The sequence below is a fragment of the Myxine glutinosa genome, chromosome 5 (genome assembly GCF_964187855.1).
Source record: "Myxine glutinosa chromosome 5, kmMyxGlut1.1, whole genome shotgun sequence".
Classification (NCBI taxonomy): Eukaryota; Metazoa; Chordata; class Myxini; order Myxiniformes; family Myxinidae; genus Myxine; species Myxine glutinosa.
In genome coordinates, this window is record NC_136265.1 from 91,370,950 (window position 1) to 91,383,150 (window position 12,201).

The following is a 12,201-nucleotide window of genomic DNA, read 5'->3' on the forward strand; positions in this document are numbered from 1 at the left end:
GTAAGGTGGGAGATGCAGGTAGTCCTGGGGGATTGGAAGGTATTTGAGAAACATGAGCTGAAGATGAGTATGGGGAGGACTGAGGTCACGTGGGTAGAACAGCAGAGAAAAGAAATGAATATCAGGTTAGAGGGGAAGGAGATCAGACGGGGAAATATGTTTGATTACCTGGGGAACAGTGACCAGGACATGGTGGTGGTGGTTCATGTGCAGCCTTCGGCTGCTTGGCTGCATCATTTTCTGGGGTGTGGCTGTGCCGCTGATACAATGCCCCCGTTACCATTCAGCTGGTACTCATTTTGCTGACGTCGGAAGGATGACAGGCTGAGTCAACCCACCTGGTGTTAATTCAACGGCTGACAGGGGCTTGTATTCACGACCCTAAGATCTCAAGCCAGCCACTTTAACCATTAAGGCAACACCAGGCTTACCAGTGATGGTGGGTTGGAAGCATAGGTGCACAGGAGGACCCAGGTGGGTGTGAATGTGTTTATGAGGGTAGAGGGAGTAATGACAGACAGAAAGATGTCAATGAGTTTGAAAGGGAAAGTTCTGATGCCGTGTGTCATGCCAGCCTACCTTCATGTTCTGGAAACGGTGGCACTGGCAGAGGGACAACAACAGAGGCTGCTGGTTTGTAAGTACAACTCGGTGAGGAGGATTGCGGGAGTGAAGAGGGTGGATAGAAAGAGGATGGATGAACTGAGGGAGGAGATTGGTGTGCAGATGAGTTTGACGGGGAGATTGGTGAAATGCCGGCAGAGTTGGGCTGGACACGTGGTGTTGATGGGGGAAGAGAGACTCGCAAAGATAGCGGATAGGTTGACTGGGCAAGGTAAGAGGAAAAGAGATAGGTTACCGTTGAGATGGGAGGATTGTGTGAAGCGGTATATCAATAAGGTGTGTGAGCCTGGTGTTGGCTTTCAGTTAAGGTGGTTGGCTTGATGGTCTTTATGGTCCCGAGTTCAAGCATCTGTCATGGCATTGGATTATCACCATGCGGGCCTGTCATCTATCTATAATTCCAGTAATCTCTGTCTGTACGTTTGTTTGTCTGTGACCGCTGTTTCTCGACAACCACGGGTCCGATATACTTTTAACTTGCCAGGTATATTGCTGGGGACCCGAGGATGTGCCTTTTCAAGGTTTCATATTAATCGGACAATTACTTACCGAGCTATGTCCAAAAAACGATTCAACCAATCAGAGAGCAGCGAACGATCGCGTGTGCCGGCGTTGCGAATGGACCAAACCATTCCATGTAAATAGAGGGGGGGGTTCTGTGGTCGTTGCGAATGGACGAAACCATTTCATGTAAATAGAGGGGGGGGATTGTCACTGTACTCGCAAGCCGTTCGCCGTTCGCTTTGGCGTTGCGAATGGACCAAACCATTTCATGTAAATAGAGGGGGGGGATATAATTTTAGATAGATATATAGTACGGGCATATATATAGTACGGGCATGCCCTAGTCCTTCTAAAGTTCACAAAATGAGTACCAGCCTACTGGTAATGGGGGGTGTTGCATCAGTGGTACAAACGCACCCACAGAAAGTGATGTGCAGCTCAGCAACCACAGACTGCATATGAACCACCCCCACCCGTAACGTGGGAGTTGCTGGGGAGTGGAGAGAGGTGGCGTAGAACATAACAGAGTGAAGTGGAGGTGTATCGTGGTCAAGGTAGGGCAGAAGCTTGGAGCCATTGGACCTCCCCCCTTACAACGGGAAGAGGACGAGGAGAAGAATTATTCTTCCTATTTCCTGAGAAAATATACTGCATTCAATAATAATAAAAAATTATGCATTTTTCCACATTGCATTTCCAAAAAACGTAACTTTCCCACAGCGTTCAAAATATCGAACTTTACAAATGCTCTTCCGAAAAATCTTTAATACAGGTGAGTCAGTCCTACTTCCCAGTGTGATGATCTTGAACTGAATTCCCATGGACATGTCCCAGAGGAATGTTGTTGTTCCATCCGATTTTATTATTTATCTTATTTCTATTATTTTATTATTTATTTCATCCTATTATGTTTTCGGGTTGTCCGTCCGTGCGATCTAAACCTCGTTTTTCTCAGCAACCACATGTCCGATTGAGACGAAACTTTCAGGGTAGGAGTGACACCCATGCACAATATTTTTGTGATAATTGTGATGTCATAGGTCATGTGGTATGGCAGCCATCTTGGATTCAAAGCAAATAATTAAAAAATTATTTACCGCAGAATGGAAAAATTTGAAACTTCACACATTGTCAGGTCCTCCCAAAGGGAAACAAAAGTGTGATAATGATGACATCATTGGTGAAGTGGTATACCAGCCAAAAATATTTTATTCGAATTCCTTATCCGAAAAATCTGAGATTGCATGCACATGATCTGTGACCCATTTGTATTGAAATATTAAATTTATGACATCATAGGTCACATGGTTTGGCAGCCTTATTGGATTGAACCTAAAACCTGAACAAAACATCTTCTCCCAAACCACCAGATCGATTGACACAAGGCTTTTTGTGTGTCATTGACTGGTCATGGCGATTAAAAGATGATCACGAAAACATCATTGGTCAAATGGTGTGGCAGCCATATTGGATTGAAGGAAAATATAAAAGAATTACATCTCTGAAACTGCTTACCCCATTGATGTGAAATTTAACAGATATTATCTAACACCATTGTCGCACATAGTTTGAAAATGATGTCGTAGGTCACGTGGTTTGGCAGCCATCTTGGATAGAAAAACGCACCTTATCCGTTCAATATGAAACTTCACAAACGTTATCCCCGACCCACACATATGCAGAGTGTACAATTTTTTTAAGGTCATATGTCACGTGGTATGGCAGCCATCTTAGGCTTAAAGCCAATATTTAAAAAATTCCCTTCTCTGAAAGTGCTTCACCAATCGATGTGAAACTTGTCATGGCTGGTGAAAATGTGATATGTGAAAACAGCTGAAGGGATTTCAATCAAACTTGTTTATTTTTACGACAGTGAACGAGGGCATATACACGCTGTGGGACAATGCGGAGGCATATTGGTGACACAATCGCATTGTTCTCATTTTACATAGTTTTATATTTGGCTAAATCAACATTCACATCAACATGTAATACAATCAGAGTGTTGTCTTAAGAATCTGCACCATGTACACTTTCTTTTTGGGGGTGTCACATGGTGTGTGTTTGTGTTTCATGAAAGTTTAAAGGGCCACAGACACAGAAAATCATGCTTGGTTTAATTAATAGATATTGCTTCACTTAACACTTAATCGTCCTTTTTTTTGAATAAATATCACTCGATTGGCCCCCGCCACCCAAAAAACGGCGATTTGATTGCTCATGTGACTGGCTACGTCATCGAGGGAATTTTTGTTGCTGCTGGTAGTTTTTAGCTGGTAGTGGAGTCCCGCCCCTAAAATCGTGATGTTCATTCATGATGTCACCTGTGTGATGTAATCGAGGGAAAGGTTTCTCAGCACGCAATGATAACTGCCTGACCAAGAATCTTCTGATAGTCAAAATCATTATTAAAAACTACCAGCAGCAACAAAAATTCCCTCGATGACGTAGCCAGTCACATGAGCAATCAAATCGCCGTTTTTTGGGTGGCGGGGGCCAATCGAGTGATATTTATTCAAAAAAAAGGACGATTAAGTGTTAAGTGAAGCAATATCTATTAATTAAACCAAGCATGATTTTCTGTGTCTGTGGCCCTTTAAGTGCTTGCTGTAACTGATGTTGGGAGAGGATAATGTCTCAAGTACAGAGGTACTTCACATGTAGGTACTTTATCAGATCAAAGTACTCAGAGTGGAGCAAACATCAGGAAGAGTGGTATGTTTCTTGCCCCTCTCAAGGTTCACCGACCATGTATGCTCAAGTTGGCTGTTGGAAGGATTCCTATCGTGTGCAGCTGAAATCGGAACAGCCGGCTGTGCTTGCGTGTGGAATGAAGGTTGAGAATCTGGAAGGATTTCCTGAGATTGTGCAGATAAAAATAGAGGATGTGAACTCCTTTGGCGTGGAAGAGGAGCAAAGCGACCAGCCGAATGGTGAGTTGTGTGATCGACATGACTTCTGACGGGATCTGTGTTTGGTTATTGTCAAGTTTTTTATGTACATGATGGAGGCTCGTGGAAGAAATGGAACAGAATGGAAGGGAATGATATGGAGAAGAGAAAACAACAATTTGCAGAGTCAACACAACAAACACAACAACATGCATTTTAAGGCCATTTTCCCTGCTAGAGCTGGGGTTAGCCTTGCGGTCCACATGACAATCTTCTCCATTTTGCCCTATTTTCTGCCTCTCTCCTTGTTAACCCCCTTGCCCGCATTTCTTCTTCCACCATCTTTCTCGGTCTTTCCGGTCCTCTACTTCCTTCTACATTCATTTCCATCACTCTTCTCAACCAGTCACTTTCATCCTTCCTCAACACATGACCAAACCATCTCAACCTGTTCCTCTTCACAGCATCAATCACAGGCTCTATTCCCATCATCTTTCGCAATTCATCATTTGTCTTCCTCTCTCTCAACGATACTCCGCACATCCACCGAACCATTCGCATTTCCACCCTTTCCAGCCTTCGTTGCTGCTCTACATTCATGACCCATGTCTCGCTCCCATAAATCATAACACTTTCTCACACATACAGCATACACCTTTCCCTTCAACTTCAATGACACTCCCCTCCTCATCAGCACGCCACTCAGTTCCCGAAACTTCTTCCGTGCATATCTCACTCGAGCAACCGTTGCCGTGTCTGATCCACCTTCTCCATTCAGCATGTCTCCGAGGTAGCAAAATGTTTTCACACCTTCCAGCTTCACGCCGTCTCCCAGATCCAACTCAACATTTCCTCCATCTGCAGCTCCCTCTGTGCACACCTTGCATTTGAATGTAGCTGCCACACTGGTTAATGACCCTCTCAGACCACTACATTTTTGATGAACCCACTCAGCGCACATTGTACATTGAATGGAGTTCACTCCGACACCCTTCCTGCACACAGCACATGGCCACTTCCCAGTTCTTTCCACCTCACCACATGCTTTACCACTTGCCATCACCTTCGTCTTTCCTATATTCACCTTCAGACCTTTTGTCTCCATACATTCCTTCGACTTGTTCATCTTTTCCTTCAGTCCATCCATACTTTCCGCAATCAACACCAGATCATCTGCATACAACAACTCCCACGGTAAACCCTCCTTTACGTTCTGAGCCAGCACCTCCATCACAGCTACAAATGGTAGTGGACTTGGTTCCGACCCCTGATGCACTCCCACCTTCACCTCAAACTCACCGCTGTTCCCGTCCTTTGTCCTTTCAGCTGTGCGTGCTCTTTTGTACATTGCCATCACTACTTTGATCAACCATTCCTCCACTTCTAACTTCCTCAATGCCCATGTCAATACTTCGTGTGGAACCCTATCGAATGCTTTCTCCAGATGAACAAACCCAAGAAACAACTTCTTCCTCTTCTCCATGTACTTCTCCTGCAACTGCCTCACAATGAAAAGCGCATCTGTCGTTCCTCTTCCTGGCATGAATCCAAACTGCATTTCGTCGATCTTCACCTTCTTCCTTATCCTCCTCTCCAACACCCTTTCCAATACCTTCATTCCATGCTCCAATAACTTTATCGCTCGGTACGAGCCACACTCCCGAGGGTCACCTTTCCCCTTGTATAGAGGGACGAGGGTACTCAGTTCCCAATCCACTGGAACGCGGCCTTCTTTCACCACCAGATTACAGATCTCTGTCATTCTCTTCACACCCCAACTTCCTGCTGCCTTCAACATATCTCCCACAACTCCCGTCGGCCCTCCCGCTTTTCTACTCTTCATTGCTTTTATCGCTTCCTCAACTTCCTTCTTGGTTATCTTCTCTGCCGGTCCTAAAACTGGGTTACTCTCTATGTTGCCATCCCATTCATTCTGTGTATTCAACAGCATTTCCATATATCTTTTCCATCTTCCTTTAATTCCATCTGGGTCCACAACGATTTGTCCCACTTCATCCTTCAAGCAACTCACCCCCATCACATCACACCTCTCTTTCGCTATCTGCTTTGCATTCCTGAATACCGCTCTCTGACCGTCTTCCGAATCCAAGCGTTCTTCGAACATTTTCCTACATGCCTCCTGCGCCTTTGCTACCTCTTTTTTTGCAGCCTTCTTGGCTGCCTTATAACTTTCAGGCTCTGCTTTTTCTGCTCCCGTACCCTTCGCCTTCTGCCACTCCTTGAACTTCTTCCTCTTCTGGTCAATCCTCTTTCCAACTTCGTCATCCCACCACCATGTTTCCGAGTGCCTCGGTGGTCCTTTTGTCCATCCACATACCTCACCAACGGCTCCCAAAAGACTATCTTTCATTGACATCCAACCACATTCAAGCTCAACCACATCATCCTCTACCCTACTCAGGCTCTCTTTTAATGCCTCCCTTACTGTCACCTCTTTCAACCTCCACACCTTCATTCTCGGTTGGTACTTCACCCGCCGAGCTCTCCTCGCACCTTTCTCCCTCATGTCGCAGACAACCAAGTGGTGCTGTGAAACAGCCTCCTCCCCCGGGATCACCTTTGTGTCCCGCAGGTGCCCCCTATCTCGCCTACGCACCATCACGTAGTCAACGGTTGTCGTCGACCCACCTGACGTGTATGTAACAAGCTTATTATCCCCTTTCTGGAACTGAGTGTTACAAATCAACAAATCAGCAACGTTATCAAACTCCAAAATCTTTTCACCTTCTCCATTTCTCACACCATATCCGTAACCCCCATGAACTCCCTCAAAACCGTCCATACTCCTTCCCACATGTCCATTTAGGTCTCCTCCTACCACAACAACTTCGTCATCTTTCACGTTTTCCATCAGCTTCTTTATCGCACACCAGAACTTGTCCTTCTCTTCATCGCTCCTCCCACCCTGCGGAGCATATCCCGAGATGACGTTCACCAAGACCTTTCCAATCATCATTTTCACCATCATCAACCTATCACTCACTGTAGTCACACTCACCACAATGTCTACAAACTCCTCAGAAAACAGGACACCAACACCATTCACGCCCTCCGGGCACCCTTGCCACGCAAACTTGTATTTCTGTCCCTGCCTACCCTTCACCATTCTCACAACACTTCCCTTCCATCTCGTCTCTTGCACACAACATATGTCCACTCTTCTTCTGACCAATACTTCCGCCACTTCTCCTGATCTCGCTGTCATTGTCCCTCCATTCCATGTCCCAAACCTCAGAAACCGATCTCCACTTCGGGCTGTACCCTGCCCATATGTAGTTGTAATTGTCCCGGTAATTGTAATTTGCAGAGTCAATGTGAGAGTGAAATGAAGGGAAGGGGAAGGAAGAAAGGAGAAGCACACATGCAGGTGAACAAGCTGCAAACAATTTGAATGAAACACAAGAAGGAGAAGGAGAAGGGGAAGGCGGAGATGAAACAGAAAAGTAACAAACCAAACAACAACCAATGAACAAATGAAAAGAGATGAGGGAGAGGGGGGAAATGACAATGACCTGGAAAAAGGGAGTGCTTTGGAATGGAGTAATTTGTGGTGGAAAAGATAATGGTTGGATTGGGGATTATGTGAGATGGTGACAAGCAGGTGTCTTGAAGACCTGGAGGGAAGAATGACATTGAAGAGAATGTGGAACATGTTTCCACAGGTGGTAAAACAGAGGAATGGATAAGTGGAGGTGAGCAGTGATTCTAGATTTTGAGAATTTCACCAGAAGGTGTTTGCTGGTGAACGTGTTACCGCAGAAACCTGGAAGGGTGGGACAAAGCATGAAAAGGGGAGACCAGAAAGAAGGCAGAATAAGAGACACCACCAACCTGTCTGTGGTGTGAACGTCATGGGCCCGCAGACTCAGCTTCATCGAGGGAGATTCCAATTGTCTTGAGGCCTTGATTTCCATGGAATGAAGCTGAGAAAGATGAGGCAAAAGAGCCAGGCAAGAGGGGGGAGCAGTTTTAATGTTGATGAAGCTGTTGATGAAGTCCTTGTTCTTGGATAACAGATCAAGTGTGTTGAGGAAGGACTTTGCGCAATGGAGGATGCTCACTCTTGCTTTGAAGGCCAACTGAGAAATGTTGTTTCCCCAATAAAGATCATCGCTGATGATGAGACCCAAAAGTTGGAGTTACTGAACTTCTTCATGAGGATTGAAAAGAAAGGAGGTTGGAGGGTTTGCCAGATGATCCTTTTCACAGAGAGAGAGTGAGAGGGTGAGGTTTGTAAGAATTGATGACATATTCCAAGTGTTTGAGCTACTTGTAATTCTATAAATGTCTGAAGAGAGGGAAGAGGCTGCTGCTTCTCTGAAGAATGAGGCATGTCATGGCAAAAGGAAAGCCTGGTGTTTGCTTCATAGCCACGACCCCCTGTCGTTCCATTGAAATAACACCAGGTGGGTTGACTCAGCCTGTCATCCTTCCGACTTCGGCATCTAAATGGTAAATGATCATAAATGAGTGCACTAAACAGCAACAACAGCAGACGTTGGGGCATCAGCAAAGAGATGGAGGATTTTCCCAAAAGTCAGAGAGATGGTTGATGGAAAAAAGGACTTGACCTACCACACTGCCTGAGGACAATACAACCTCGACAGGGAGAGAAGATGAGAGGATTCCATTGAGATTTAAGCTTAACACATGTCTGGGGAGAAAACCCTGATCTCATGTGTGACATTGAAGGCCTCCATCCATTTTTGAGAGAGCAGAAGAATAACGTTCATGGTAGAGTCACTGGAAAGGGTGGAAATGTGAATGGTTTGGTGGGTGTGCGGAGTATCGTTGAGAGAGAGGAAGACAAATGATGAATTGCAAAAGATGATGGGAATAGAGCCTGTGATGGATGCTGTGAAGAGAAACAGGTTGAGATGGTTTGGTCATGTGTTGAGGAAGGACGAAAGTGACTGGTTGAGAAGACTGATGGAAATGAATGTAGAAGGCAGTAGAGGATGGGGAAGACTGAGAAAGACGTGGCTAAAGATGGTCGAAGAAGAAATGCGGGCAAGGGGGTTAACAAGGGGAGATGCAGAAAATAGGGTAAAATGAATAACATTGTCATGGGGCCCGCAAGGCTAACCCCGCTCCAGCAGGGAAAATGGCCTTAAAATGCCTGTTGTTGTTGTTTGTTGTGGAGTCACTGGGTGTGAATCTGAACATTTCACACATTTGCTGTGCATTTTGAGTTGTGGCTCCGTCCTCCATCATAAGAAGATTTCTCTCATTCGGTCAACTGCGCACATTGAAATGACCACGTGGTGAAATGGCAATTCATCACATGCTGTCTGTCCCAGAGTCTCAGGGAGAGGCAGCCAGGCCGCATGCCCGGGCGGTCACCACATCAGGCCCTTGTTGGCCGTCTGTGGTGCCTTCACCAAAGCGCGGGCCACAACACCTCCCGCGAGTGGTCCTCATAATACACCATCCTAGGTACCTGTGAGAAACCACTTCAGACACCCGGAGGTCTTAACCCGCACCAGGATCCGGTGACCCTGCCAGCCCGAGACAATCACTTGGACGGCGCCCCGATGAACAAGGGAAGCCACACTTCACCCTACCCCCTGTGGGGCCCAGTTCGTACCATGACACCTATGGTCAGACCCCACGTCCCAATCTCACCAGCACAGGCCCCCCAGCTGGCTGGCATAATCAGATTTTGAAAGGGGCAACTTTTCCCTGAGGCCGACTTCAACGACATCTCCTGGTCCGAATTCCGCACCCCGGGGACCAATTCCCTCCAAGGCGGTGCCAAACCAAACTTCCATTTAAATTGAATTTTAAATTTTCTTTGAAATTTTTTTGCCCCTTGTGTCCAAACGGCAGCTGCAGGTAACGACCCCTTTCTAAGGTTGCTATGCCTCTCCCTGCAGTTGTTCCAAATTTTCGATGGGGACCAGTTCTTCCGAGGCTCTATCTCCCGACTATTCCATGTCCGAATCCAGCTTGGAGCCAAAACACCTCTCCCCCGCCACTGCTGGGTTTTCAATTTCGGAGCCTTTTGTACCCAATTGTTGTTTGTGGTGAGGGTCTCCTCGGTCACTTTAATCTCATCCTGGGGACATGCCATGGGCCGACTCACCTCATCGCCCAGACTCTCTTTGACTCGATCAATCCCCTTCCTGATGACACGGTCCAAGGTGCTCGGCCGCTCCGGTCAAATTCATTGACATTATCATCCCCAATCACTTCTGGCCCCAACATGTATTCATCTATACACACCTGGTCTGGTTCTGTTACACGGACCTCCAATATCTTTACCCCCTGTTGCTCTGCACCAAAGATCTGGTGCTCCACAAGTTCCAATTCCTCTCCCTGTTGTTGCATTGTGACGTCCACACCAGCCCGACAGCCTTCCAGGTCATTTCCAGTCCAACATTCCCCATTTAAATTTGAGTTTCCCCCATTTACCTCTAGACACTCCTCATTTACCTCCAAACATGCCGTCTCCTGCGCCCCAAGTGTATCAGCTTGGGTTGCACCCTCTTTCATTCATTCTTTTATTCCCAATACAATCTCTTCCCCTGCTACTTTGTCAATGCATTCCCCGAGTTCTTGTGTTGTTCCCTCCATTTTTCTTCCTTTTGTTCATTCCTTCCCTCCATTTTTCTTCCTTTTGTTCATTCCTTCCCTCCATTACATCAATTTTGCCTTCCAATTGTTCCCCACGCTCATTCTGAGCATTAATTTGTTCACTCAGGCCATCTTTAATGAAACATTTCCCCTCCTGTGCCACAATTGTAGCAATTTTGTTTTTTCCATTCCATTGATTTGTCCCTTCAATTCATTCTCTATTTCCTCCATGAATTTGTTCGTTTGTTCTCTTCGGGCTTTTATTTCAGCTAATGTTACATCCATGATGGATATCATTCGTTCAGTATGGGCATCCATTTTTTCATTCATTTGTTCGCTCCGAGCATCCATTCCCATTAACCATTTGCACATGGCCTGGAAATCCATCGGATCCGTTCCCATTGTCGCCGGCTCCCTCATAGGAAAGGGGGGTGGACTCGTGCTCGGGACGTGCACACAAAGAAAGAACAATTCAGTATCTTTTACTTTTTATTCCGATAACATAATCATCAAAATATGTCTCCAACTCATCAATATTTTCCACAATGCTACTTCCTCGATTTCAAAACATGTTTATTTTTATGCTCCAGATTAATTTGTTTCACCTTTTGATAAAAAAAAATGCACCAACCCAACTTGTATTTACCCTCCAAATTGTTTCCTGAGCCTGGACCTCCATTGTGCAGCTAAATAGCACCAGGCAGACTGAATCCACCCATAATCCTTCAAGGTTTACAAAATGCGCAGCAAGTTACAAGAATAGGGGCACTGCATCGGCGGCACCACCACGTTCCAACATCGCAATTTCCCACATCTTTTACACTATATGTCCATGATTAAACACCCCCGTTCATTGTTTTAGCCAAATTTCTTAGCCTACCCCCTACACAGCGTGTGTGTGTGTGTGTGTGTGTGTGTGTGTGTGTGTGTGTGTGTGTGTGCGTGCGTGTGTGTGTGTGTGTGTGTGTGTGTGTGTGTGTGTGTGTGTGTGTGTGTGTGTGTGTGTGTGTGTGTGTGTGTGTCTGTCTTCATAAGGCGAGGTTTTATAGGCTTTGTGTAGTGCTTTCGGTGGGATTTGAGTGGGGCGTGGGGGGCGGGGGGGTTAAGGGGCAATTACTGTGTGTCCGCCTGTTAGAAGACCCAATGACCCAGAAGACCCCAAGGACTCTGAAGACCCAAAATACCCCAAAGACCCAAAGGACCCCAAATACCCAAAGGACCCCAAAGACTGAGCACAACCAATGGACCCTGAAGACCCAAAAGACCCAAACAACCCCAAGGACCCAAATGACAAAAAGGACCCAAAAGACCCCAAGAACTCAGAAGAACCCCAAGTACTCTGAAGATCCAAAATACCCCAAAGACCAAAAAGACCCAATGAACCCAAAATACCCCAAAGACCCAAAAGACCCAATAGAATGAAAAGACCGTGAAAGAAAGAAATGGACCCCAAAGATGCAAAATTTTGGTAAGACCCAAAAATCCCTAAGACCTAAAAGACCTCAAGGACCCAGAAGACCCAATAGACCCAAAATACCTGAAGACCCAAAATGCTCTGTCGAATGTTAAAGACACAAAAGATAAT

The 12,201-nt window shown here is 45.9% G+C and overlaps 1 protein-coding gene across 1 annotated transcript in view; it reads left to right on the forward strand.

The window, feature by feature from the left end:
* Positions 1-8,086: 8,086 nt before the first annotated feature.
* The window catches only part of LOC144891973 (uncharacterized), a 96,310-nt gene continuing 92,195 nt past the window's right edge, over positions 8,087-12,201 (forward strand). The window contains exon 1 of the mRNA XM_078777092.1: positions 8,087-8,216. Within this exon, the coding sequence (XP_078633218.1) occupies positions 8,087-8,216 (130 nt within the window). The remainder of the gene's footprint in view (positions 8,217-12,201) is intronic.